General features: G+C 47.1%; 2 protein-coding genes across 6 annotated transcripts in view; both read right to left on the reverse strand.

Moving 5' to 3' along the window:
- Positions 1-3,768: 3,768 nt before the first annotated feature.
- Positions 3,769-4,049, reverse strand: LOC129151263 (U6 snRNA-associated Sm-like protein LSm5). Its single transcript, XM_054725502.1, has one exon. The coding sequence runs from the start codon at positions 4,047-4,049 to the stop codon at positions 3,774-3,776; it is 276 nt and encodes a 91-aa protein (XP_054581477.1). The 3' UTR covers positions 3,769-3,773.
- Positions 4,050-11,759: 7,710 nt separating this feature from the next.
- Positions 11,760-25,057, reverse strand: part of SCUBE2 (signal peptide, CUB domain and EGF like domain containing 2) — a 65,478-nt gene continuing 52,180 nt past the window's right edge. For all 5 annotated transcript variants that reach the window (XM_054724744.1, XM_054724745.1, XM_054724747.1 and 2 more), the window contains 7 exons: positions 24,704-24,874; positions 22,452-22,619; positions 21,597-21,758; positions 20,720-20,917; positions 19,442-19,594; positions 14,244-14,323; positions 11,760-13,554 (listed from right to left, as the gene is read on the reverse strand). In XM_054724744.1, the coding sequence (XP_054580719.1) occupies positions 13,402-13,554; positions 14,244-14,323; positions 19,442-19,594; positions 20,720-20,917; positions 21,597-21,758; positions 22,452-22,619; positions 24,704-24,874 (1,085 nt within the window). In that variant the 3' untranslated portion in view covers positions 11,760-13,401. The remainder of the gene's footprint in view (positions 13,555-14,243; positions 14,324-19,441; positions 19,595-20,719; positions 20,918-21,596; positions 21,759-22,451; positions 22,620-24,703; positions 24,875-25,057) is intronic.

Raw genomic sequence — 25,057 nt, forward strand, 5'->3', positions numbered from 1 at the left:
GAAGCAGGGATCTCTCAGGATTTCTCTAACTTCAGGTCGGTCCCCACCCACCAAGCCACGTGACTGGGGAGGGGGCAGCCCCTGCAGGCCGGTTGGAGCTGGCCTTCCGGGGACCCTCCCTCCTCCTGGCACCCTCTGCCGGGGAAGCAGGGCGGGGCGGAAGCCTGGGGTGAGGAGAGGCGAGGGTCCCAGCCTCCGCGCGACTGCACACTGGTGCGAGCCCTCCACCTGCTCTCTGGAACACCTGGCAGAAAAGCACGTTTCAGAGCTCAGCCAGCGCTAGGCTTACCGTCTCTCCAGCAGGTTTCCAGTAGCAATTGGAACACGTTTGTTTGTTGTTGTTCATGAATCATCTCTCAAGCCATTCTAACGGGCTCTGGCCTCCACGTTGTGACTTCATGCAAACTACATTTCCACCCTACGAACAAGCAAGCACTACCCTCTGCCAGCCCATCTCACTGGAGCAGCCCTGAAGCAGAAAGATCTGCTCTCTGTAGAAACTGACAATAAAAGTGACAATAATGACATTTACTGAGTGTTTTACCATGTGCCAGGTATTGAAATAAATATTTAAAATGTAGTAGCTCACTGAATCTTGGCAACAGCTTATGAGGTATATATTATCATTATCCCCATTTTACAGGCAAATACCTGAGACCTTTTTTTAAAAAAAACACAAAACACCTGAGACCTCTTAACTGGTCTCCTGAATTTCGTGCCTTGGTTACCTTCCAATTCCTTGCTTTCCACTGCCAGGGTAATCTTTTCAAACTACAACTGTGGTCATCTCACCTCCCTGCTTAGATGACCTCACAAGGCTTCCTGTCCCTCTTAAGATAAAGACCCACATTCTTGCCTGGTCTGCTCCCACCTGCTTCTCCACGCTGCACTTCAGCCTCAGGAGCCTTCTTCCAGTTCCTTCGAGGAGTCATCCTCCCTTTCGCCAAGTAGTCTGCTTTTGAATATCCTGTTCCCTCTGCATGGAATGCCCCACCTACTCTGCTCAGTAAACAGACAGCCCTCAGCTTCATTACTGCTCCTCCCAGACCTCAGCTCCATTACCACTTATTTAGGAAAGTATTCTCTAACCTTCCAGAGAGCGTGATTCTCCCTAATCATATACTATGCCTCTCTCTAAACATTTCGCACTTTTTTGGTGATGATGGTGGAGGGAAGCTGTTATTGGTTGTCTGATTGAATCTTTTTTTTTTTTCTTATCATGGAATCCAAAGCGTTTAGGAGGCTCTCAATAAATACTGAGCATAAGCATGGCAAGAAGTTAAGGTCTTGCCCAAGGAAAGCGAGTGGGAGAGCTGGGCTTTTAAGGAGGACCAACTGTCTGCTCTCCCGGAACCGGTGCTGGACCTTCCAGACCTGGAAGGGCTGGGTTTGACGTCATGAACTTGCTTTTACCCTCCGTTCCTACCTTCCACACTTGCCCTAGATTCAGAGCTCACAGATTGCTTGTGGGAAAATAAATCCAGAAGGCTGCTCACCTGGCTTCAAGGATCCCCTGCCCCCCAATACTGCAGGGAGAGCAGTACCTCCTGGACAAAAAGTCGAGGAGGGGGTTGGGATTGCAGCTCACCTTCCAGCCCCCTGGCACGCTCCCAGCCGGGAACAACAGCGGCTGTCCTGGCCCCTTCTGTTCTGTCGCCTGGATCCCTGCCTGGTCACTCCTCCAGGTGACAGTCACCCAGGGAACAGTGAAAGACAGCCTCGCCTTGTCTCTCTAGGACAAGTGCCTCTGAGCTCGGCAAAGCATCAGGACAGGCCCAACAGCGAGGGCCCTGGGGCTCCGGCTGGGACAGCTACTCTCCTCTGGGAGGAAGCCAGGCAGGCAGATTCCAGCTCCCCACTCCTCAGGTAGCTCAGTTCAGTCTTGCAGCCTTTTTTGCTGAAGATGGCCCCGTGGAAGAAAGGGGAAGCTTTCATTGCTAGAGCCCCCGGGGGAACACCAGCAAGCTGAATCTCTCTGGTTGAACTGGAATTTGTCCATATCAAGTGTTGCTGAAAAAGAAATAGGGCCTTGGCTGGAGCTGGGAATCTGTGAATGCAGAGCTCTTTGCCGTCTTGGGATGTGTCCTGCAGTGGAATCTGTGGCCACAACACCAGTTGGTCCCCTCGTCTGTCAGAGATCGTCCTTAGCCAGACTGAGACCATTGCGGCCCATCAGCGTGGGTCAGTACGGTGAGGCCGGCCCTCCCCCGGCCCCGGCCATGCGCACTATGAGTTTATGCAGGCTGTAGATTGGCTGCTCCATTTGAGGAGCATCACCTCTGGGCAGCTTATCCAGTTTGCCCAAATGACTTGGAGCAAGTCCCTTCCTACCTCTAAGCCTGAGTTTCCATATCTGTAAAACAGGTACAGTGAGATTGCATATGAACTTGGGCTTTGTAAACTCTAGGGGCTGTACCAACAGAAAAGATCATTGTTAATTCTCCATATAGCCAAGATCCCCTACCCCCATTGACTCATCTTGGAAGAAGTATAATATTGTTGTTAAAACCACAGGTTTTGGACTCTGATACATTAGGTTTCAATCTCTGTTCTGCCACTAGCTATATGACTAGTAAGTTGCTTTATCACTGTGAGTTTCTTTTTTCTTTTTTTTTACATAAAATATTTTTTTATTTGTCAAAAAATGTACCCCTAACAGGCAAACTACAAACTGGGAAATTTACCTGCAAAATACATGACTAAGAGGAACTATTAAGAATTTTACAAATTAGTGAGAAACAAGACAAGCATCTCAATGGCAAAAGCCTCATAAACATAATCCACAAAATAAAAAATTAGTAAAGAAAAATTTAAATATACCAAGTTTTGCCTATCACAATGACAAAGAGAGAAGAGAGAACATAGCCAATGGTGGTATATAAAGGATGAAAAACCGCTGACAAACATTTTGTTAGCAACATGACAATATATACCTCTTGACAGTACACACTTCTGAATTTCTTCTAAGAAAAATAAAAATGTGTAAAGATTTAGTTAGACTACTGTGGCCAATAATAAGAATAGGCTAAATAAACTGTGGTAAACCCATTTAATGAAATACTATGCATACATTAATGTTGCTGAAATATGACACGGAAAGACATTCACCACTTAAATTTTTAAAAACTCTTCAATGGAGGCCAAAAACAGTGTAATCAGGGCGAATGAGTTTTTGTAAATATAAAATGTGTACTGAAGAAGTCCAAGAGGATAGACAGCAAAGTATGATGTTTTCCTTTTCACTTGTCTGCATTTCTACAATGTGCACAGATTACCTGTCTGTTTTGCTTGTTTGTTTTTTAAGAGAAGTTACTGAAACTTGAGTGCAGTAGAAAAATCCTAATTTCAAAGCATCACAGTGTGAACTAAACTGAATAATTTCAGGTTAAATGCACCTGTTCAAACTCCAAAGCTCACCATTTTGTTTGGAACAATTTTTGAGAACCAAGGGGTCACGTGAATAAGGAAACAGAGGTAAAATGACAAGAGAGCAACTGACAAAATGACCACAAGCTTGTTCCAATGGCTATTGCAGTATAATAAATAAAGTGACAACCAAAACCCCCTTTATTTTCGTCTTCAATGTTCTTTTTCCCCCCCAAGATAAACATGATTAACTTTAAAAAATGGCATTTACAATGCCTCTTCAAAGCATTCCCTTTTAACGGGAAACTTGGCTTCACAGAATCCAGACAGTGAAAGGTTTAAAACGTATTATATTTTGTTGTCATTATAAGACAAAACAGACTCTAATGTAAGTCAAGGAAATCCATTCACACTTCAGGTCCTTCTCCTCCAGGACCCAGCATTGTTATATTATTTCCATTCAGCACAATCTGGTCTAATTTAGTGATCCTTCTTCCTTCTGGTGTGACTTCAAACTCGGTGACATCTCCCAGTACCATATTGACAAAGTCATCAAATCCTAGAAGCGTGCCAACAATTTCCTTATCACTCTTCATCACGATGTGAATGCTTGATCCTACACACTTGTCCACAAGCTCTAGAGGCAGCAGCTGCGACGGGTTAGTGGGAGCGTTAGCCGCCATGGCGAGGGTTTCGATCCCTCGTCTAAAAAATGATGCCAGTAACATATCTACCTCTCAGGACTGCTGTGAGGATTGGTTGAATGAAAGAATACAGCCCTGGCTGCTTTGGCTCAGTGGATAGAGCTTTGGCCTGTGGACTGAAGGGTCCCAGGTTCGATTCCAGTCAAGGGCACATGCCTGGGTTGGGGGCTCGATCCCCAGTTGGGGCATGCAGGAGGCAGCCAATCAGTGATTCTCTCTTATCATTGATGTTTCTATCTCTCTCTCTCCCTCTTTCTTCCTCTGTGAGGTCAATAAAAATATATTTAAAAAAAAAAGAAAGAAAGAAAGAATACACATAGCACATCATGGCACACAGGAAGGACTCCGAGGAAGGTAGCTGCCACCATTACTTGGGACCCTTTGGGAAAACCTGTAGGTTTCCAAGCCTCAGAATGGGCTCTGCTCTATGCCTCCTCCAAGCCTCCTACAGAGCTGCAGGCAATGGAAGTCAAGCCTGAGCATCTTACCACCCCCACCCCCCTAAGCTTGCCCCGTGGAGCCAAAGCCTCCTGAGGCAGGGGCTGGCCAACTCTGCCCATGCCCAGTGCCTCTAGATTCTGAGTTTGCATGTCAAGAGGCTTTGTTCTAAAGATCTCTACTTCCTTCCTTGGCTGTTATAAAGGATCTATCCTTGAAAATTACACTAGACAAGCTGATGCTGTTTCAGTTAGGATTTTACTTGTGTTGTTTTTATTATAAGCGACAGATGCCCATTTGAAAATGTCTTCAGCCAAAATGCAAAGTGTTTGGTCCCTTAATGTAAAAGCGCAGGGGGCCCTAACCGGTTTGGCTCAGTGGATAGAGCTTCGGCCTGCGGACTGAAAGGTCCCAGGTTCGATTCCGGTCAAGGGCATGTACCTGGGTTGCGGGCACATCCCCACTAGGAGGTGTGCAGGAGGCAGCTGATCGATGTTTCTCTCCCATCGATGTTTCTAACTATCCCTCTCCCTTCCTCTCTGTAAAAAATCAATAAAATATATTAAAAAGAATAATAAAAAAAAAAAAATAAAAGCGCAGGGGTTCCAGGCATGGCTGAATCGAAGGGCACAAAGGACATCGTCACTGCTTCTGCTCTGAGCTGATGCCACGGCAGGCAGGCTCTTCCTGTCTCTTGGCTGTCAGCAGCTCCAAGCTTACAATCTGTTTTCCCAGCAACCTCCTTTGGGTCTTCAACTGGGGGCGGGGGGGGGGGGGGCTTTGAGAATGGGATACAGGATGAGTGCCGGAGCTGGGAAGCCAGAAAATAAATAAGAGCAGAGGAGAAAGGGGAGATGGCCAAGGAGTTTTCATCCCCTTCCCTTCCCTCTCAATGCATATTTTGCTCCGACTTTGCCCTTGGCACTCATGAAGATAAGGGCCACTTCCTGGGTCCCACTGTGTTCACCACCCCGTCCTTGTAGCTGCAGAGTCCCCTTCCTCCTCTGGTGTCCTCCCCACCACCCAGCTCCCTCTGGCAGGAAGATTCTTCAAACAGCTGTCTCCTGCAGGTGCCAGATGTGTGCCAGGACCTCTGGCTACGCGGGTGCCCACAACTTGGCACCCAGCCCTGAAAACTGTGTCGACTTTGGCAGGTTAAAGCAAAAACAAGAGATAGCGCTGTCTCCTTCCTTCAGAGTGATTCCCAACAACACCCAGCCTCATATCACAGGGCGGATGGCAGCCCCACCGGTGTTTGCCAAAGTTGGCTGGGCCTTTTGGGTCCACGCCTGTCAGCAATGCTTTTGTTTCACTTCCTGGGATGAGGACAGGCTGTGAGCTCAAATCAGACAGCAACGAGGAGAGGAAGGAGGGGAGACATCTCAGCATCTGAATCAAGAGTGTCTGGTGGAAAGAGGGGCGTCTCGGCTTGGCTTTGAACCCCGGCTCTGCCCCTTGTTTGTTGTGGTCCTTTGGTCAAGTTCCTGCAGCTCTCTAGGCCTCACCTGACCCATCTGGCAGGACTCTGGGTGGTTTAAATAAGATAACACCTAAAGCCCAGGGCCTGGCACAAAGTGAACCGTCAATAAATATGTCGTCTTTCTCTTTTCTTCCCTCCTCCAAGATAGGTGGAGAACCTGGAAATGACTGTCCCCCCCCCCCTTCCCCCGTCCCCTCTTCCCCCCACAGGCCAGTGGAGAGCTCTTCCGTCTGAAAACAGACTCCAAAGATGGAAGGCTTCTCAAGCTTTGCAACCCTGGGTACTGCCTCCCTGGAGTCAGAGGATGGACTTTGTGATGCTGGAAACATCAAAATTGAGTACTTCTGGAGAATGTCTGATTCTGGGCTCAGCAAGGTGTATTGCCATCAGGGACTGAGTGTTGGAAACAAGGAAAGATGAAGGACTGACAGGTCTTTGTGTGTGTGCTGTTCCTGATCAGAGAAAAAATAGTTCAGGAGACTGGAAAAGTGTGTCTCACCTGACCAGCTCAGAAGGATAGGGCTTTTCAGAAGCTCTTGTGAGAACTCAAATCTGGCATTGTGGCTTTTCATACCTGCTTTAAGCTCGAATTCTTCAGTTTCTAGAACACATTTCACTAGAAAGCCTCTAACTCAGTGGTTCTCAACCTTTCTAATGCTGCGACCCTTTAATACAGTTCCTCATGTTGTGGTGACCCCCAACCATAAAATTATTTTTGTTGCTACTTCATAACTGTAATTTTGCTACTGTTATGAATTGTAATGTAAACATCTGTGTTTTCCGATGGTCTTAGGCGACCCTGCTAGCGGTTCTCAACCTGTTAGAGTCTAACAAAGGACTTTCTGTTTCAGTGAAATGGGGAGAAACCAGCAAAGAAAGTGTGAACCTATTTTTAAAAAAAATGTATCTTGGATTTAACTTCTCAAGCTTCAAGAAGTGGGAAATAATGATAATGATAATAGTTAGCATTTATTGAGCCCTTTCTACATTCTAAGTGGTGTTCCAAGAGTTTTCCATTTGTGTGATCCCATTTAATCTCACAATAACCCTATCCAGTAGGTACTATCACTACCTATATTTACCATATGAGGAAACCGAGGCGCAGAGAAGTTAACTAACTTGTGCAAGATCACATGGCTATTAAGTGGCAGACCTGGGATATCAATGCAGCTACTGCAGAGAACATAATGGAAATCACAGAGAAAATGAGCATTGTGAAATCTAAATCGGAGGTAAACCTTTCACTAAGATCAACAGAGAGAATGCATTCTTGTGAACGTATATTACGAATACTGGGAGGGGAATATTGGGTGAGTGATGCTGCTTGAGTCACCTTAGTTCCTCATTGTAAGCCCCGAGTGAAGGTTTGCCTCTTATACTTGTACCCACAACACCCCAAACTCCAGCTTTGGCACCTGTTGTGGCTGATAAAAGCTGCCTTCCTCAAGCCAAGCCACCTGGATCTGACATCGGGGTTCTGGGCTCATATTCTTGCTTTGCCACCATTACCATCTTGCTATATTGTCCACAGTTTGATACGATGGACAGGCCTCATACACATGCAACTTCACTGGTACTGTGTGACGGTCAGCAGTTTGTGGTCACGCACAGTAAGTTACCCACAAGGCTGCAGAGGGCTGAGCAGGCAGGCTGACCAGGGTTCACCACAAGCTCACACTCTTTACCGCCGCACTCCTGCTGGCCATGGCTGAATCAGTCACACACTGCTGCACTCTGTCCTCCCTGGGGCACCGGTCCTATTTCCTGCTCAGCAACTTTTAATTAATTAAAAGTTAATTTATTTTCAACCACAAAGTGTGTATAAGGCAAAGCCAGAACCAAGCTTAGATTTGAGGTAGGTGTGTATTTCTGCTTTTTGGGTGGTTTTTTTTTTTTTTTTTTTTTTTTTTGCATTGTGTAGAGAAAAGACAGAAAATGCCAAATTGTGCCTGGATGTCATCCTTTAGTCCTAGGATAGAATATAGAATCAGAGGACGGTCCAAGCCAGTGGGATATGGCAGCTCTTAGAACTACATGTGGTGGAATATTACACACGATTACAGTTTGGGGTGAATTTCTCCCATCCTATATAATAAAAGCCCAGTGAATGAATGGCAGAATGACCGGTTGATCTGTCACTATGACACGAACTGATCACCAGGGGGCAGACGCTCAATACAGGATTAGCGGCACCCCACAGCAGGGGGCAGCCACTCAGAGGGCGTGTCCACAGCCACTTGGCTGACCAGGATGAGCGGATCTCCCACAGCCGGCTGGTCCCTGCAGGCCACGCCCCCCACCAGTGCACGAATCCTGTGCACCAGACCTTGTGTGTGTGTGTGTGTATGTGTGTGTGTGTGTGTGTGTGTGTGTATTTTTAGAGGCCTGGTGCATGAATTCGTGCATGGATGGGGTCCGGCCAGCCTGGCCAGGGGGAGAGGACATGGGCAGTTGGCCAGCCTGCCTGCTGGTCGAACTCCTGGTTGAGGGCACAATTTGCATATTAGCCTTTTATTATATTAGCCTTTTAATAATCTGTCCACTGAGTGTATATATATATATCCAGCCTAGCATGTGCCTAAACCATAACAATGAATGAAAGAATGAATGTGGGATGTATGTGTGTGTGTGCATGCACTTGTTTGGACATGATTCAGAACAACGTTGATGGTGTGAAATGACCTAAATAAATGACTTCCGATATGGAAAAGGTGACAGATACATTCCGAGGGTCTGTATGAAACAACATGCAATCAAACAGTTGTCAAACCACAACCCTGGTCCCCAACACCCCATGGGTAACATTTTGTCTTGAACTATGGACATTTAAATTCCAAGGGCATTTAAGCTCTAAGGCACTTTGATGATGAAACACAGGTTAATTCCATTTAAAACCACTAGGTGGCACCTGTTCTAGGAATTGCAAAATGGCTGTTCACAACTTGAAGCTTTGGTCAGCCTGGCCCTGAGGTAAAATGTCAAGTTCTTGTGGGTGGGTAACGGAACTTCCCGGGGGGGGGGGGGGGGACGGGGGGGGGACGGGGGAGCGGGCAGTGGTGCCAGGCTTGGTTTGAGGAGCCAATCCCCGGGAGAGGCCTGGATTCATGACTCTAATTATGAGCTCACTCTATCTAAAATAACAGCTCCCTCCCACCACTTCCTCATCCTCTAGCCTTTCAATCTTATTTTCTTTATAATAGTTATCACACTTGACTTTATATGTTTGTTTACTTTATGTCTCCCTCTACTAGAATTTAAACTCCACAAGAGCAGAGGTTTTATTTTGCTCACTACAGTATCACCAGCTCCTATAATACCCAGCACTTAGTAAGCCCTCGATAAATACGGTGCATACGTGAATGAACAAACACATAACAAAGAGTTATTAGTTACTAAGGCATGTGGTTGCATTCTCCAATGAGACACTCTGAAAACGAAGCAATGCAGAGTTACTTCATTGTTCCTAGCAGGTGGATTTAGTTTGTATCCCTTTAATTCAGCCAGAAGAGTGGTTTTATTTTCTAAACCTATTTTGATCCTACTGTGTTCTCTGGAAAGTTACCCCTGCTGAGTAGTTACGTCTTTGTGCCTGTAGACCACAGAAGCAGCCTTGCTGGGCCATCAGGGTGGTCTCCTGCAGGCTGGTCAGGACTGCCCGAAGGGAGAAGGAAGCAGGGTGCCACCAATATTCAGGGTACCTCTGAACTGGGCTCACAAGCCCCTGGAGTAGTACATGTTACAGAAATGAAAGCTCACCAAGGCTTCTCATTTCCTGTGGATGAGCCTCTCCTGGCCACACCCAGGACCTGGGTTTGGAGGCTAGCTTGCCTAGCAAGAAGGCCATAGGTAACAAGGCCCCCTTGACTTGGTGAGGGACTGCTTCACTCCACCCTCCCCTAACCCATTTTGCCTCCCAAATACAGACTCAGAGTGATGAAGACTGGGTAAGGCCTCAGGACCCATCCTGCTATGTGACAGGAAGCAGAGATGCTGACAGCCCTAGTAGGAGGCCCTGCTTCTGGGCTGAGGGGCCCTGAGTTTCCCAGGGGCCCAGCAGCCCTGGTGCATCTTCCTGCAAAGATCAGCCCGCGGGCAAGCGAGTCCGTGCTGTGTGTGGTACAGCCGCCCCTTTCCCAAGTTCCATGACAATTTAAAAATCACCTGCAAACCTAAATCCAGTGAGTGCCTGCAGACAACACACTTCACAGCCAGAGAATGATTCAGAGCAAGCAATTTCCACAGTGAAGAGAATCATCAGTTAGCGGGAAAAGGCCAACCCTCTTTTATTAGCAAAGGAAACTCAAGGGAGACGTTGCTGCATCCATAAATGTGGCACTATAATAAATGGCTCCAGAACAATATCCACAGCTGGAGGGAAGGACTTGTACAGATCCCACTCCCACTCAGCGTCCTCCCACAGAATTCGCTGTCTTGGAGGGAAGGTGCAACTCCGCTCAGACCTCTTCCTGTTCACTTAATGAGCATCTCCTCCAAGTCCTGGTCCCTGTGCCACACAAGGAGCCCCAGAATGCAGAGCTCCCTGGCCTTCTTTCGTCTACACACCTTTCCCAGGTGACCTCAACCGGTTCCACGTCTTTATTCTGTGACATTAAAATTCATATTCTGGCCCTGACTTCTCTGGGTCCTCATAGACCCAATTGCCCATTTGAACGTCCATTTGTGTAGTTCATCTTCACTACGATCACCTTAACCCGGACCACCTCATCTCCCACCTGCATGACGGCTTGGTTGGTTGCAATAGCTTGTTAACTGCTCTCTGCCTCCGTGCCTGCTTTCTAAAATCGACTCTTCGTACAGAGCTGTCTTAAAAATACAAATCAGATCATGCCACACCTCTGCTTAAAACCCCCTAAAAGCTTCACACTAGAATTAAACCCGAATGCCTCGTTCTGGATTCAAAAGCCAGAGGTGCTCTGGCCCCTGTTCTCTCCCTGGCCTCCTCTCTGACCACGCACCTTCCCACCAGACTGTGGTCCACACACACGCTTGTTCCTGCCTGGCAGCCTTTGCCCTGGCTCTCCTCTACCTGGAACCCTCTTCGGCCCTATTTTCCCAAGGCTGGTTCCTTCTTCCCACTTAGTTTTCCGTTGCAATGCCATTTCTCCAGAGAGACCATCCACAATCCACACTCCTAAAGCAGCCACACAGTCATCGGTTGCATTAACTTATTTTAGTTTCCAACACAATACTACTAGCTGACACTTTTCATTGGTGGTTTATTTGTTTGTCTCTTCCCTCTAAAATGTATGCTCCATGAAGGCAAGAGCCTTGTCTGTCTTGTCACTGTGATCCCGGGGGCCTAGAAGCGTGCCTGGCCCAGAGCAGATGTTTGGTAAATAGTGGATTTAGCAGGTGGCAACAGCAGCCCCAGCCAGCCAGCCTCCCAACAGGACCACAGCATCCTTAGGTGGTTGGCTGGTACAGAGCGGAAGCTTCTGAGGGCTTCAGAGGCCCATGCTTGTGCTAGGGCCTCAGCTCTGGTGCGTGGGCCTGCTCCTGGAGGCTGCTTCACAGGGGCCAGGTTTGTACAGCCTCCCTCCCATTCCTACCCTTCATACGAAATCAGCAACACAGATGCGCAGTCCTGAGCACAAAGCCACTGCTGTGCTGGGACAAGGATGGCCGGGTTTAGCTCACCCCACCTCCACACCCATCCGGCCACTGACTTGGGTTCTATTACATTTGACTTTTCCTCTGATGTGGAGACTCAGAAATGTAGGCAAAGTTCCGGTATTACAAATTCCAGGTGCTTGTTTTAATGATTATTTTTTTAATAAAGAAGTTTACATTTTTTTAAGAGAAGTTTGGAAATGGGTTTTTTAGGGCCCATCCCAATAAAGAAGAAACGTTTGATGAGGATTTTTCAAAAGATCGATGTTATCAATAGGTTGAAAAACAAAACAAAACAATGAGGTGAAAAGTGAGTTCAACAATAATGAAATAGTCTTCATTTTCTTTAAAAATATTTGTTAACTGCTCTCTGCCTCCATGCCTGCTTTCTAAAATCTATTCTTCATATGTCTTAAAAATACACAAATAAAAAATATTTGTTAACCATTTTTTAGTACTTTGGTATAGAGAACCGTATGTACAGTTAGTTTTTTACAAAGGAACAAAACTCTATGGTTGTGTGTAGTCAGCCCATTCATTAGGGAAATGGCAGCTTGTTTGATAGAAACAATTTTTATTTACTGTAATGAGATTTTTGCCTATGGATTTAAATTTTTAAAAATTCAATAATGTTGGAAATTCAAGTTCCTGTGGGAGAAAATGATGGTGGGGCCCTGCTGTGCTGACCAAAGGTGAGAAGATTCTGAGATACAGAAACCGGGATCGGGGTAGCTGCTTCTGGCAGTGGGGTGACCGTCAGGAGGTGAGACCACCCTCAGTGGTGCTGCCCATGGGCTCGGAGCTGAGTCCGTCTCTGATCTCGGCGAGCGGGGAAGGAAGGCACGCCTAAAGGCTGGTCCGCACCGTGTCCCACCTGAACCTCGGACACCCGTAGTGGAAGGCCCACTGTGGAAATAGGACCCTTGGCAGTCCCGACTCGGGGTGTGTGAACTTTCCTTTCCATGAAGGTAGGTGATTCTGACCTGAATGCTCCAGGCCCTGGCACTGTGCCCAGGCCCGTGTGTCAAGGCACAGCTGGTGCTGGAACCTGCGCTGTGGACTTGCTACAGGTGGGAGTTGGTCACAAGGAAGGCGTCAATGGGCCTACCTTATTACGTCTGAGGAAGTGCTTCGTTTTTAGCTCTGGATTTCTAATTCTTTCTGCTTTAAGTATTTTTTAAATGATCAATGCTTAGAATCCAAGCTCCTGAGATCAAACTTAGGCCACACAGGCTGGAGGAGAAGGCCGTGGAGACACGGAGTCCTGCCAGGTCTCAGGTGTGGGGATGATGCCTTAAAGGGCTCTCTGTCCCTCCCTTCCTCCTCCCTTTCTCTGCCTGTTCGCAGCCTGAACCCAGGGCGCAGAGGGCTTCCTTGGGGAGGGCTGGGCTGGAGGGAGCTGACGTTTCAGACAAGGCGGCCCCCTCTGTGGCCTCCTTTCCCCCACAGTGCGATTGAGGAGGAGTGAGAACAGGAAAGACAGGTGAGTCTCACCTGAGCTGACTGAGGTCCCGCTCAGCCAGCCCTAGACGTAGCCAAGACATCTGCCCACAGCCGTGAGAAGCGGGTGAGACCCAAAGCCATTCCCAGTCCACATCCACAATGCTGGGAAAGAAAGCCAAGTTCAATTTACCAAAATATCTGTATTATCTATAAAAATTGAACTCTAACATGTCACTGCGACTAGAGGCGGCGACATCCAACGAGGCTGGCTGCAGAAGCAGACGGCTCAGCCCACCAGCCCGCAGGCGGAACGAGGTGCGGAGCGCCCTGTGGGCGGGCTCATTTGTAAGGCCTCAAAAACCTGGACACTTTGGAACGTAGCAATCGGATGAAGGATTTTGGAAACATCTCCCGGGACTCCTGGGCTGTGTACTTGAAATAGTTCTGGGGGTGGGCCAGGACATCAAACAGCGCCTTGATCAGTTTCTTATCCTAAAAAGAACAGGACTTTTGTTACTGGGCCAAACTATTTAAACATTCTGACATTTCGCCAATGGAACTATAATGACCCAGTGTTAGGCTGAGTAGCTGAAAAACACTTTGTGAAAATGGTTTCCTCTGATTTTTATCTTTTCACCCAGCTTTTAGTTTTCCTAATTACCTACAAAAAGTATGAATTGCTTTTATAAAGGAAAATTTAATGTTAAAAAAAACCCTCTTTTCCTTTTCTAAACTGGATGAGATATAAAAATGGAATTTGGGGGATTTTTATTGGGTTAGTGATATGGCAAGTGTTCATTGATAATTACTTATAAATATCTAAGATTTGGTGAATTTCACCCTTGAAGGATTAAGAGCCAAGGATCGTCAACTATTTGGAGAATCAACATGAAAACACAATTTGCCTCTGGCTTGTATTAATGATAAGCATGGTTCCTACTGCTCCTCCACCACACATCTCCAAATTAAAAAATACCGCTACACTCGACAACACTAACGACAGCTTCCTGAATTTGTTTTAAAACAAACAAACACAAAGTCCGGTGAAAAGATAAAAATAAGCTCAGTCCAGAGCAGGCTCCGTGTCCGAAAGGCAGCCACGTGGAGCAAGAGGAAAGCTCCCTCCAAAGGTGCCTGGGGCCCTGGGGTGGCTGCCGAGTCCGCCTTACACACAGACGCACCTTAAGTATTTCCTGATGATTCTCAGATGCATAGAGCCTGCCGTCTCGAACTATGTCTTCAATGAGTTCCTGGTAATCCTCTGTTGGAATAAAGGACATGTGTTGCATTGTATGGTTTAGTTATTTCCAAACTCACTCTTTCGTTTTTTATAAGTTTCTGAGAAATGCTCCTTCGGCAGCTGCGAGAGGAACAATGACCACTCAGATACTGAGAAGGCAATCAGAAGAGAATGTCCTCAGACTCCTCCACCACCTCCTCTCATCTACCGGCATCTGCACCCATCTTTCCTATTCCCTCTCCCCTCAGATAAACCCTCTGTGCATCCCGTCAAGGCCCATCCCTCCACTTTGCTCACTTTCCATCTTCTCTCACCAAATCAAGGGCATTGTTCCCGTAATTCTTCCCTTTCTTCCCTAGATGATAAAATTTTCTCTCTCTACTGGTCTTTTCCATCAGCCTGCAAACATGCTGTTATGTCTCTGATTTTTTAAAAAAAGTCCCTCTCTTGACCTCATTTCTTCCTCCAGCATCCATCCTGCATCTCTGTTCCTCTTTATAGCAAAACTCCTTGAAAGAATTGCCAGAAGAATCTTTCTGATTCTTCTGCTTTCTTTCCCTCCCAAACCCAGTCCACTCAACGTTGCCCTCCACCACTCCCTGCAAACCACTTGTTGAAATTACCAGTGACTTTTATGTTGCTAAATCCCAAAGGTCAACTCTCGTCCTCATCTTCTTTGATGCATCAGTAGCATTTGACCTGGCCAGTCACCCCTCCTCCTGATCCACTTCTTCACTCAGCTTCCAGGACACCACACTCACTGGTTTTCCTCTTACCTGACTGGTGTCTGTCTGGGGCTTTCCCTCCTTCTCTTCCTGACCTTTCACTGTAGGGAGTCCGAGGACTCAGTGCTTGAATGTCATCTCTTCTCTGTCTATACTCACTCCCTGGTGAGCTCACCCAGGCTCGTGGCTTTTCTCTCCCTCTACTTTTCTCCCTTCTCCCTTCCTCACTTTTCCCTCTCTGACCTTGCATTATGTAAGACAATCAAGCTTCTTCGCTATCTAGCACAACTCTTCTCTCCTTTTTTTTTTTTTTTGAATGGGGTTGGGATGGGGAGAATTTGGTTGGTTGGAGAAGGAAGGATGCTATGTTCATTTTCTCATTAATAATTTTGGGTCCTGACATACACATTAAATGCAGAGCACACAATGTGAGCCTTCTCTGAATGTAACCCCCCTTCAAACTCCAGTCTGTTCCCAACAGTCACAATTCAAATCAAGCATATGCAAAACACAATCCTTTTCAAATTCCAGGCCAAAAAAATTGCCTCTTTATATGCGTATCATGTGCAACAAAACCAAACAAATCATAAGAACATCATTGGAACCGTGTGGGAGGAGTTCTCGAAGAAGTTTCTCCTAGTCAAGTGATGGTAAATGGAAATTAATAGTATAATTATCATAGTTATTAATTTAACACATGAACAGTATCACTTGTACTCTATCTTCTTGGTCTTTTATTTCAGTAAATATAAAATATGAGTAAGGGCTATGGACGAAAAAGAGGCCACATACTAAATCTGACCAACTCAGGGGAGGCCTGCGAGGTGGGTCTTACCAACTCAGAGACTTAAAGTAACCACATGGAATGGTCTGAACATGAAAATTCCTAACTAAAAGCGAGTCACGGAGGGTAGTCACATCCTAGGCCTGTAGCTTCCTTGACAAAGGTCAATTTTTGCCTTAAGCAAGTTTGTCTATTGTCTTTTTGCATCTACGAAAGCAATGTATGAGTAATCTTTTTTTCAGACCCCTCGGGGTGCACCAGACCTTGAGACCACAACCCCTCATTGCTGCCTTGTTCCCCCTCATACCATCTCTATGAATGTTATTAACTGTACCCACCAATGTAAAATAAGTATTTGTCTCTCTATTTTACTCTTTATCCAGTCTCAGCGATTTCCCCAGCTTTGCTTTCTCTCACGCCTTAATCTACCACCAATGGATTCATGTAACCCCCCTTACATCTCTCTCCTCCTTTACTTGGAATGTATAAAGTAAGCTGCAAAACTGCCATTCCCCGGAGCATTTTCTCAATCCATTGATATTCTGCTTCCTGGCAATTGTCATCAGTTTGGCACAAATGAACTCATAAACATTCTCTATAGGTCTGGACTTTTCTTATGTTGAAGGGCGCATGTTGTCTCCTCACTTGCTCTACCTGTCCTGAGAAAAGCAGTCAGGTGTTGTAGGTAAAAACTCAGGCCCTGGAGTCCCAAAGACCTCTGCAACTTTGTGCTGCTATGACCTGGTGATGGTTACTCAAATCTCCCAGTCCTAGTGGCCTCAATTGTAACATCAACACAGAATCGTGTCTACTCCATGGGCGATTGTGAGGAATGTGCTGTGTCATGGGCATTTGGCGCGTGCCTGGTGCCCAGTGATGCTCAATCCATGTCAGTGATGATGACAGTCTCCTCTGTTCTCCCAAGGTCAGTGGGAGAGTCTGTAGGAAGTAGCCTCACCTGCCCATCTGTTCTTCTATGTTTGGAAACCAGATATCAAACTTGCTGTAATATATGTTCTTTAAAAAGAGATTAAGTAGGCTCTGAGTGAAGACCAAACAGGCTTCTCTACATGGCCAAAGCAGCTGTTTTCAACTATTTTCTGCTATGGCATTGCAAGACACATGCTCGTGGGCCTAATCAGGGTTGTGTGTCATTTCACCTGTTCTTTATCTAAATTTTAAAAAATCAAGATAGTGCCCTGGCCAGTGTACTCAGTGGTTAGAGCATCAGCCCTCGAAGAACGTAAGGATCTCGTGTTCTGAGTCCCAGTCAAGGGCACATACCTGAGTCGCAGGTTTGATCCCCAGCTCTAGTCAAGTGCATTCGGGAGGCAACCAATTAATGTGTCTCTCTCATATCAGTCTCTCTCTCTCTCTCTCTCTCTCTCTCTCTCTCTCTCTCTCTCTCTCTCTCTCTCTCTCAAAAGTATCCTCGGGTGAGGGTTAACAAAAGAATCAAGAAGGTTTCTTCTGTCCCAAAGTCAGAGTTGAAAACGGCCAAACTAAAGTATATGAGCCTTGGCGACACTTATTCTGGCGTTTCTGTGTCCTTTTTGGCTCCTTCCTGATTCCATAGAGGGGAGGTGGTCAGCTGGCTGCTTTCAGGTAGATGAGGCTCTTGTTTCTCTCAGCAGAGCCACGTGGGAGGCACCTGTGTCCACCTAGGAGTCTGAGACTAAGAGCCCTTGTTTTGGGTTTGACATGGCTTCAGACACAGGGAGGACAATCCTATCTTTTGGAACATGTTAGAAAAAAACTATGTGAAGTGTTTTTAGGAAATCCATACAATATTGTCTTTCCAAAAGGCCTACTTTTGGCACCTGTCTAACCACCTTCAATGGCCCTTATAAGATTACATCCACCCTTCTGAGTTTGGCAGTCTAAGTCCCTCACACCTAACCCCAACCCCTTCTAATCTCATCTCTCACGGCTAAGCCCAGGCACCCTACCAACTGGCCAAATCATCGGTTCCCCCACATGCCAGTACTCCATCCTCTGGCCTATGTCATTCCCTCTTCCTGAGTGTTCTTCCATTTATTTTTAAAGAAACGTATATGTTCTTTCAAGATCCAAATCTGTTGAAATTTTGCTCTATTCTTTTCAAAACCCATGCAAAATTAACTGCTGCCCCTTTTTCTATCCTGACACAGCGTTTTGTACATGCCTCATTAGCATCTGTTACATATATACTAACCATGTTGTCTCCAGCACTTAGTCCAACACCTGGCACAGTGGATGCTCATTAAATATTGGTTGGATGGATGAATGAATAAGTTCACAAACGAACAGATGACTCTTCCCCCACTAGATTACGAGGTTCTCCAGGACACGGTCCATTTTGCATTCCTAGTAAATGTTTGTCAACCAAGTCTCAGAGCTGACTGGGGCCCTAGGGCACACACAGGCCACCCCTTTATTTAACAAGAAGAAAATGAAACCAGAAAAGCCATCTGATTTGCCCAAAATCCCACGGTCAGTGGCAGAGACAGGGCCAGAAGTTGCATCTCCCTCCTTCCCTCTCAGTGCTTTTATTTTATTAAATAAAATCCATAATCATAATACATTAATATTTATTGAGCATTTACTATGTGGTGGGCACTGCACCAAATTCATTATAGATTACACCATTGAGCTCTTACTTTAAGTTTAATGATTACCATCACTACCACATTAAGTAAATGATGCTTAGCCCAAAAGGTATGGCTCAGTGGTTGAGCATCAACCTATGAACCAGGAAGTCAAGGTCGATTCCCGGTCAGGGCACATGCTTGAGGTGCAGGCAAGAGGCAGCCAATCAATGATTCTCTCTCATCATTGATGTTTCTCTCTCTCTCTCACTCTCTCTCTCTTTCTCTCTGAAATCAATAATATATATATATATATATATATATATATATATATATATATATATATATATATATATTTGAAAGTACTATAATCTCTGTTCATTGTAGGTAAAGGCAGAGATCCAGAATGGCTTGTCTAGAGCCATCCAATGAATTAGAAAATCTCTACTAGAACCTGTATCTTATTACTCCAAATTATATGTTTAGATTGAAATTGGGGAAATCATTCATGTCATGAATTAAATATGACTGTGTATGGGAAAACTAATTTCTTCAAAAACTGCTTAATTTCAAAGACAGTGATTATGATGATCTTTATAAATAAATATTTTTAAATTTTGATTCAGTGAAAAGTATAAGACTGAGCACAGGCAATAACCTTGTCAAAGCAATTTGGTCTCAGTGCTGACTGAAATGGAGGAATAAACCAAACATCAGATATCTTTGTTCTTTTCTAGCCTAAGCAGAATGGCCTGTCTTTGTAATCTTTAAAAAATAATGCCGGTCTATGAATCTCTGCCTTTAACAGAACGGAAATCTTATGGATTAGGTTTTCTCGATCCTGAACCGCAGAAGGAAATAAATACATGCTCATTTTTATTTCTTTTCTAAAGCATCTTTGTGTCCCCAAATGGCTGTTTAAAATTTGGCACTTGTGAGTCAGCAATGTCCTTTCTCTTTATCCTGCCTGGGCTTCTGAACATGTGTGCGTGTCTGCAAGCCACCAGCTGGCCCAGGAGTTGGTTCTGTTCAAAGCAGGCGACCCGAGTTTCACAGCACTTACCATCGTAGGTCACGTACGGGACCTGGAACCCTCTGGCACTGTTCCCCTCGTTGGACTTGAACTGAATCCACAGCTTCTTTGACCTGGAGGTGAAGGCGATGGGGCGCTCATAGGTCTGGCAAGTCTCGTAGGTCGTCACAGAATTGGACGAAGCTGCGAAGGGAAGTTGGAGGGGGTGGAATTCAAGGTCATCACTGAGCAGGCAGACCAGAGACCACTCCTCTCTTCAAATGTTCACACCGTAAAACAAGTTGTGCTCCAGAGCTCTTCGGGCCCAGCTGAGCCACCCTAAGGGCCAAAAACCTGGAAATCGAGTCCACACATCTGGTGGTGTGGGCTCCCAGGGGAGGCAGTGGGAAGGCCATGGCCAGGCCCCAGCAGCAGCCCAGGCCGCAGCACTCCGTGCAGGACTGAGGAGGGGCCCTTGATCCCTGCCCTGATCTGGTGATTATCACCACCAATTACTGAGGGCTTCCCGGGACCAGGCAGTGTGCTACGCCCTCTATAACTTTATCCCACGAAACCTCTGAAAACCTTGGGAAGTTCATGCATTGTAACCTGACCAGGGCCCCACAACCAGTATGTGGAAAAGTCAGGAATCAAACCAGCACCTGACTTCAGCCACGGTAACCACCACTAAGAATAGCAAATACTTACACGGTGGCTCCATATGTCAGTGTTTTTCTAACTGCTTTAAGAATACGAACTGATTTATTCCTCATAATAACCCTATGAGGTAGCAACTATTATCCTCTATTTTAACAAATGAGGAAACTGAGGCATAGAAAATCCAGAATGTATATCCAAGACCAGAGAACTCCTAGAGGAGGAGCTGGGATTCAGATCCAGGCTGTCTGGCTGCAGAGCCCACTCAGTACACTGCCTCTGAGCTGTGTTAATGGCAGTGTCCCTATGGATACTGGGTCCTGTGTCAGGATGGGGGTGGATCCCTCCTGGCTGGACTGCCCTTTGCCTCAGTCAGCCCCCATGCGATGAGTTGCTTCACTGACTCTCTGTGTCCTTGGGGAAGAGGGTCCCAGAGACACAGAGGGGAAGACTGACCTGCAGGAACCCCACTTCTTCTGGGGGTCAGCAAGAGGCCTCAATGTGGGGGTTTTGTTGAAATTTTATTTCTTGGAAAACTCTAAAAACTCCTGTCCCATCTCTGTTCTAATGCGAAGGTGACATTCTCGGCCAGGCTCACACTGAAAGCTGGGAGCACACCAGGAGGCTGCCCAGCGGCTGCAGAAGGGGAGAGGGCCGAGGGGAAGGACGCACAGGTTTTCCGCATCACCAGGTAGTCTCCGCAGTCGTCCTCTATGGGCAGGAAGATCTCGGGGACCACGATCAGGATGCGGCGCTTGGGGGGCGGATTGATGGTCCACGTACACTCGGTGTTGGCTGGGTAATTGCCTGGGTAGTTCGGGGATTCGATGTACCCGGTGAAATCCCCCAGCTCCCCTCCACATCGTCTATCTGGAAGCGGGAATAGGATGAGTCAGGAAGGCACAGCCCAGCCGTCGCTCGTAACAGCCACCTGCAGCTCGGCTGAAGAGAGTCATCAAGGCCGGGGGCCTGGAAAGGACACCATCCCAGGATGAGTCTGTCCCTTAGGGCCCAGGACCCCGCTGGGAGCCCAACTACACCAACGGCCCACACAGAGCCACCCTTCTGAGTCCCTGGCACTGCTTCCTCACTAACTTGAAAGCGCTCAAGGTCAGGGGCAGGCATTCATCAAACAGAAGGACAGCTTTAGTGCTCATGTGTGTTGTTCACCACGTGCAAGTGCCAGGGGAACCGTGACACAGAACTCCCAGGTCTGTCAACCCAGGGGGAACAGAGCGTGCGGCTCAGCAGAGGAGAGCTGGCCCTTCCCTAGAGAGCTCTGATGAAGACATGGCAGCCGTTTCTTTCTCCTTTCTCTCCGGTTAAGACCACGTTTTATTTTTAAGTGGGAAAGAGAATTCCAATTAGCTATCGGTCGGTATGGGGCAGGCTGAATACTCACCTCTGGCACCAAAGGCAAGAAGCATACACACTTGGCGCGTGTGACACACACACACACACACACACACACACACACACACACACTGCCCCCATGTGGACAGGCACTTGCCCTGGTAATCAGGACTAAACGCCTTAGAGAGAGACCTACTTTTACACTGGGTTATGTTTGTGGAGCCATCAAAGTCAGTCGTAGTATTTCCTGGACAAGAGACACAATTATTTTTTCCAAATTCGGGCTGATATGTCCCCGCTGGGCAACGAATACATCGGTGAGTGGTGGTGTTGTAGAAATGGCCAGGTGAACACTGAACTGTGGGGGCAGGGAGAGTGGAGAGAATGAAAAACAAACAAGAAAAAAGACTATTTTCATCCAGTGCAACATAAATGGTTTCACAGTTAGTGTAATAATTTTTTTATCCCAAAGGAAGTACTGCTTTCTTACTAAGCTGGGGCTAATCGACACTCAGTTCCCTAAATAGCCAGCTTGGGTGGGACTTGTGACTCCTGTCGCTGAGAAAAAGGCAAAGGGAGCAAAGTAGGGGTGTCTCCTCAGAGTTTATGGTCCACGCAGAGCCAGGCAGAAACAGGCACGTGTGTGAGTGCTGAGGGTGCAGAACTGACACTGGGTGGTGGAGTTGGGTTCCTGCAAGAAGCAGCAGGAGTGGGGCTCAGGGGGGAGTGGGGTGCAACTCTAGGTAAGGGTGCTGAGGTATTGGAAGGCTGGGAGGAAGGAGCCGAGGAACCCACGTACACCGGCTCATCTCTCCCTGCTTGTCTCTATAGTCAGCCCTGCCCGAAGGGGCCCACGTGGCGGGGGGAGACTGGGTCTAGGGGGGTCCCATGCTCCCTGCACATCTGCAGGGGTGAGTGGAGCAGTACCCGCCCGGGCCACTGGGGCACCACACAGGGCACCTCGGGGCTGGGCTTGATTGGAGCTTTATCAGACGCCCATGGTTCTCCAAAGGGAAAATCGGTTCTGGAAAAAGGCAAGCTACGTCCTCACCTCTGGTTTCACAGTCCTGGAAGGAAGTGGCTCCCAGGTGTTTGGTGGGGAGCCCTCCCCCACAAGAGAAGCAGGAAGTACGGCCGGCTTCAGGCTGGAATGTGCCTAGGGCACAGGGCTGGCAGGGTGCGAAGCCATCCGCAGAATGTTCGCCAGGTTGGCACAGACCTGGGGACCAATGACCCTGGGTGAGCAAGGGCCCGAGTCAGACCCTTGCCCATCTCTCTGCAATGGGATCAGACTTCAGGCAGGCCTGTCGCCGGTGCTGACCGCAGCTCCCGCCTCAGTGAGGAGCCCACCCGGCCCTGGTGCTGAACCCGAGCAGGTAGCCTGTGAGTGCCTGACGTTTACACTCAGGGCGACACAGCACAGAGCGAAGACGGAGACCAAGGAGCCAAGGGTGAAGTGCTTCCAAAGGATGGAGCAGGCTGGGTGTGCTTCAGGCTGAGGACTGCATGGAGCTCAGGCAGCCCCGGCCATGCAGGAGCCCAGAGAGAGGGTTCTCTCAAGTCAATGTGCTCATTCGACCCAGAAGTACACCCTCACCCAGCTGATTACACCCCAGTGATAGCTTCACCAATTATATTTACTAAATCTTATCTCCTTACCCTGAGGTGTGTCCTGGTCTCCCAAAACCCAAGCAACCTAGTCCACAGTGACAGAGGGACCCAGTGGTCTTTACTTTAAGCACCTTACTTTATTATTATTATTTTGAATTTCTGACAAGAAGCACAGTCATAAACAAAAGGATTCCTAAAAGTATTTGTTCCTCAAGAATTAGCTTGTCATTGGCATGATGCTATAAAAATCTGTTGTCTCTTGTATTCCTAACCATTAATTTTCATGGTCGTCTTTCTACCTATGAGTTATAGATATGATGGCATTTAACAAACACACCCCCCAAAGGAGGATCTGGAGTCTGTCAGACCTAGTGTCTGATTCCAAATCCTCTACTTCTTGTCTGTGTGACCTTGAATGAGTCACTTTAACCTCATAAAGCTGTCGTAGTGATACAACCATATGGAAAATTCATGTAATACACTTAGCATGATGCCTGGCACAGGTAAATATTCAATAAATGTTAGCACAAATAAATGTTAGCTTATTACTATAAATATATCTTAATAAGGTCACATACAAGTGTGAACAGATGCCCCAAGGTGCCTCCTTATCAGCTTTGCTGTTAGTTCTAGAGTTTCATAATGGGTGAAAGTTATGGTAGGAGTAACACTCAACCCGAGGATCTGATTTTTAAACCAAAAGAAGGAGCTGCTGTTGAGTTTGGCACGTTCACGTGGGAACTAAGCTGATTCTGGGAGTTGCTGGAAGGAGAGGCAGGGGCTGCAGGATCCCATGTACCCTTCCGCAAACATTGCCTACCAATCGCCATGTCAGATCACACCTTCCACTTGAGCCCAGTGCCAGTACACTGGTCTTTCTTCCATTTAATGAAGAGGAAGATGTTTACCAATAAAATAAATAGGAAAGAAGCCCATGAAACCTAAGTGAGCTTGGCTCCAGGAAACATTTTATAAGAGACTAGAGGCCTGGTGCACGAATTCGTGCATGGGTGGGGTCCCTCAGCCTGACCAGCAATAGGGGCCAATTGGGGCCTTTTTGGGCTGGCCAGCTTGGGGGAGGGACCCCGGGAGGTTGGCCAGCTGTGGGAGGTTGGCTGTGGGAGCGCACTGACCACCAGGGGGCAGCTCCTGCATTGAGTGTCTGCCCCCAGGTGGTCAGTGTGTGTCATAGCTACTAGCCGGTCATCCTGTGGTAACAGTCACTTAGGCTTTTATATATATAGATGATTAAAAACTCTTCATAGAAATTTTTAAAAAATAACGAGATGGGTACTTTTAAAAAATCAATATGCTATAAATTTGAGACTAAAGCTGGAAAAGGAATGAGAACTACTTTCTCCATTTTAGCACTTTCAATAGTCCCTAGCACTGGGCGATCACTGAGGTCTGGGGGTATATTTATTTACAGTGAATGAAGCATGCAATTGCAATGTTTACACCTTTTTTTTCCTGCCAAGGTATCCTATCAGATCTTCATTTGTTTATTCAGCAGAGCATCTCCCAGACTGTGTCAGGCACTGAGCTACTGGAAAGCCAACAAGGAACTCAACACGGCCCAGCTGCGCAAGTGCAGGCGCTGTGTGCACTGTCCCTGCGGAAGTGCACCTCGCCTTCTGTCTGAACAATGACACTGGAGACCGGCGGAGTAAGAAGGGGCAGGCGAATCCTTACCTCCACACTCAGACACATTCCAAGCGTCTGGGGTCTTCAGGGTCCCAGGATTGTCTGGTCTTGGGCATGGCTCACATGTGATCTGCCCTTCCTCATTTTGGAAGGTTCCATTCGGACATAAAATGCAGCGTTCTTGTGATCCATCATAATAAGTCCCAGCCCTGCAACTGACTAGCCAAAGGGGGAAACAGTCTGGTCAGTGAGGGGACAGAGGCCAAGGAAGGACAATGTGAATGCTGCAGATGAAGGAAAACAGATGGCATTGACCACAAACCCCCCCATACGAACCCCTGAATACAGAATGTGCAGCACCTCTGGGTTCTCTGTGCACACCCCCTCCGTCACGACCCCTGT

The sequence above is a fragment of the Eptesicus fuscus genome, chromosome 13, assembly GCF_027574615.1.
Source record: "Eptesicus fuscus isolate TK198812 chromosome 13, DD_ASM_mEF_20220401, whole genome shotgun sequence".
Lineage (NCBI taxonomy): Eukaryota > Metazoa > Chordata > Mammalia > Chiroptera > Vespertilionidae > Eptesicus > Eptesicus fuscus.

Coding starts and splice junctions, on each gene's coding strand:
- LOC129151263 (XM_054725502.1), bottom strand. CDS start 4,049: ATGGCGGCTAACGCTCCCACTAACCCGTCGCAGCTGCTGCCTCTAGAG.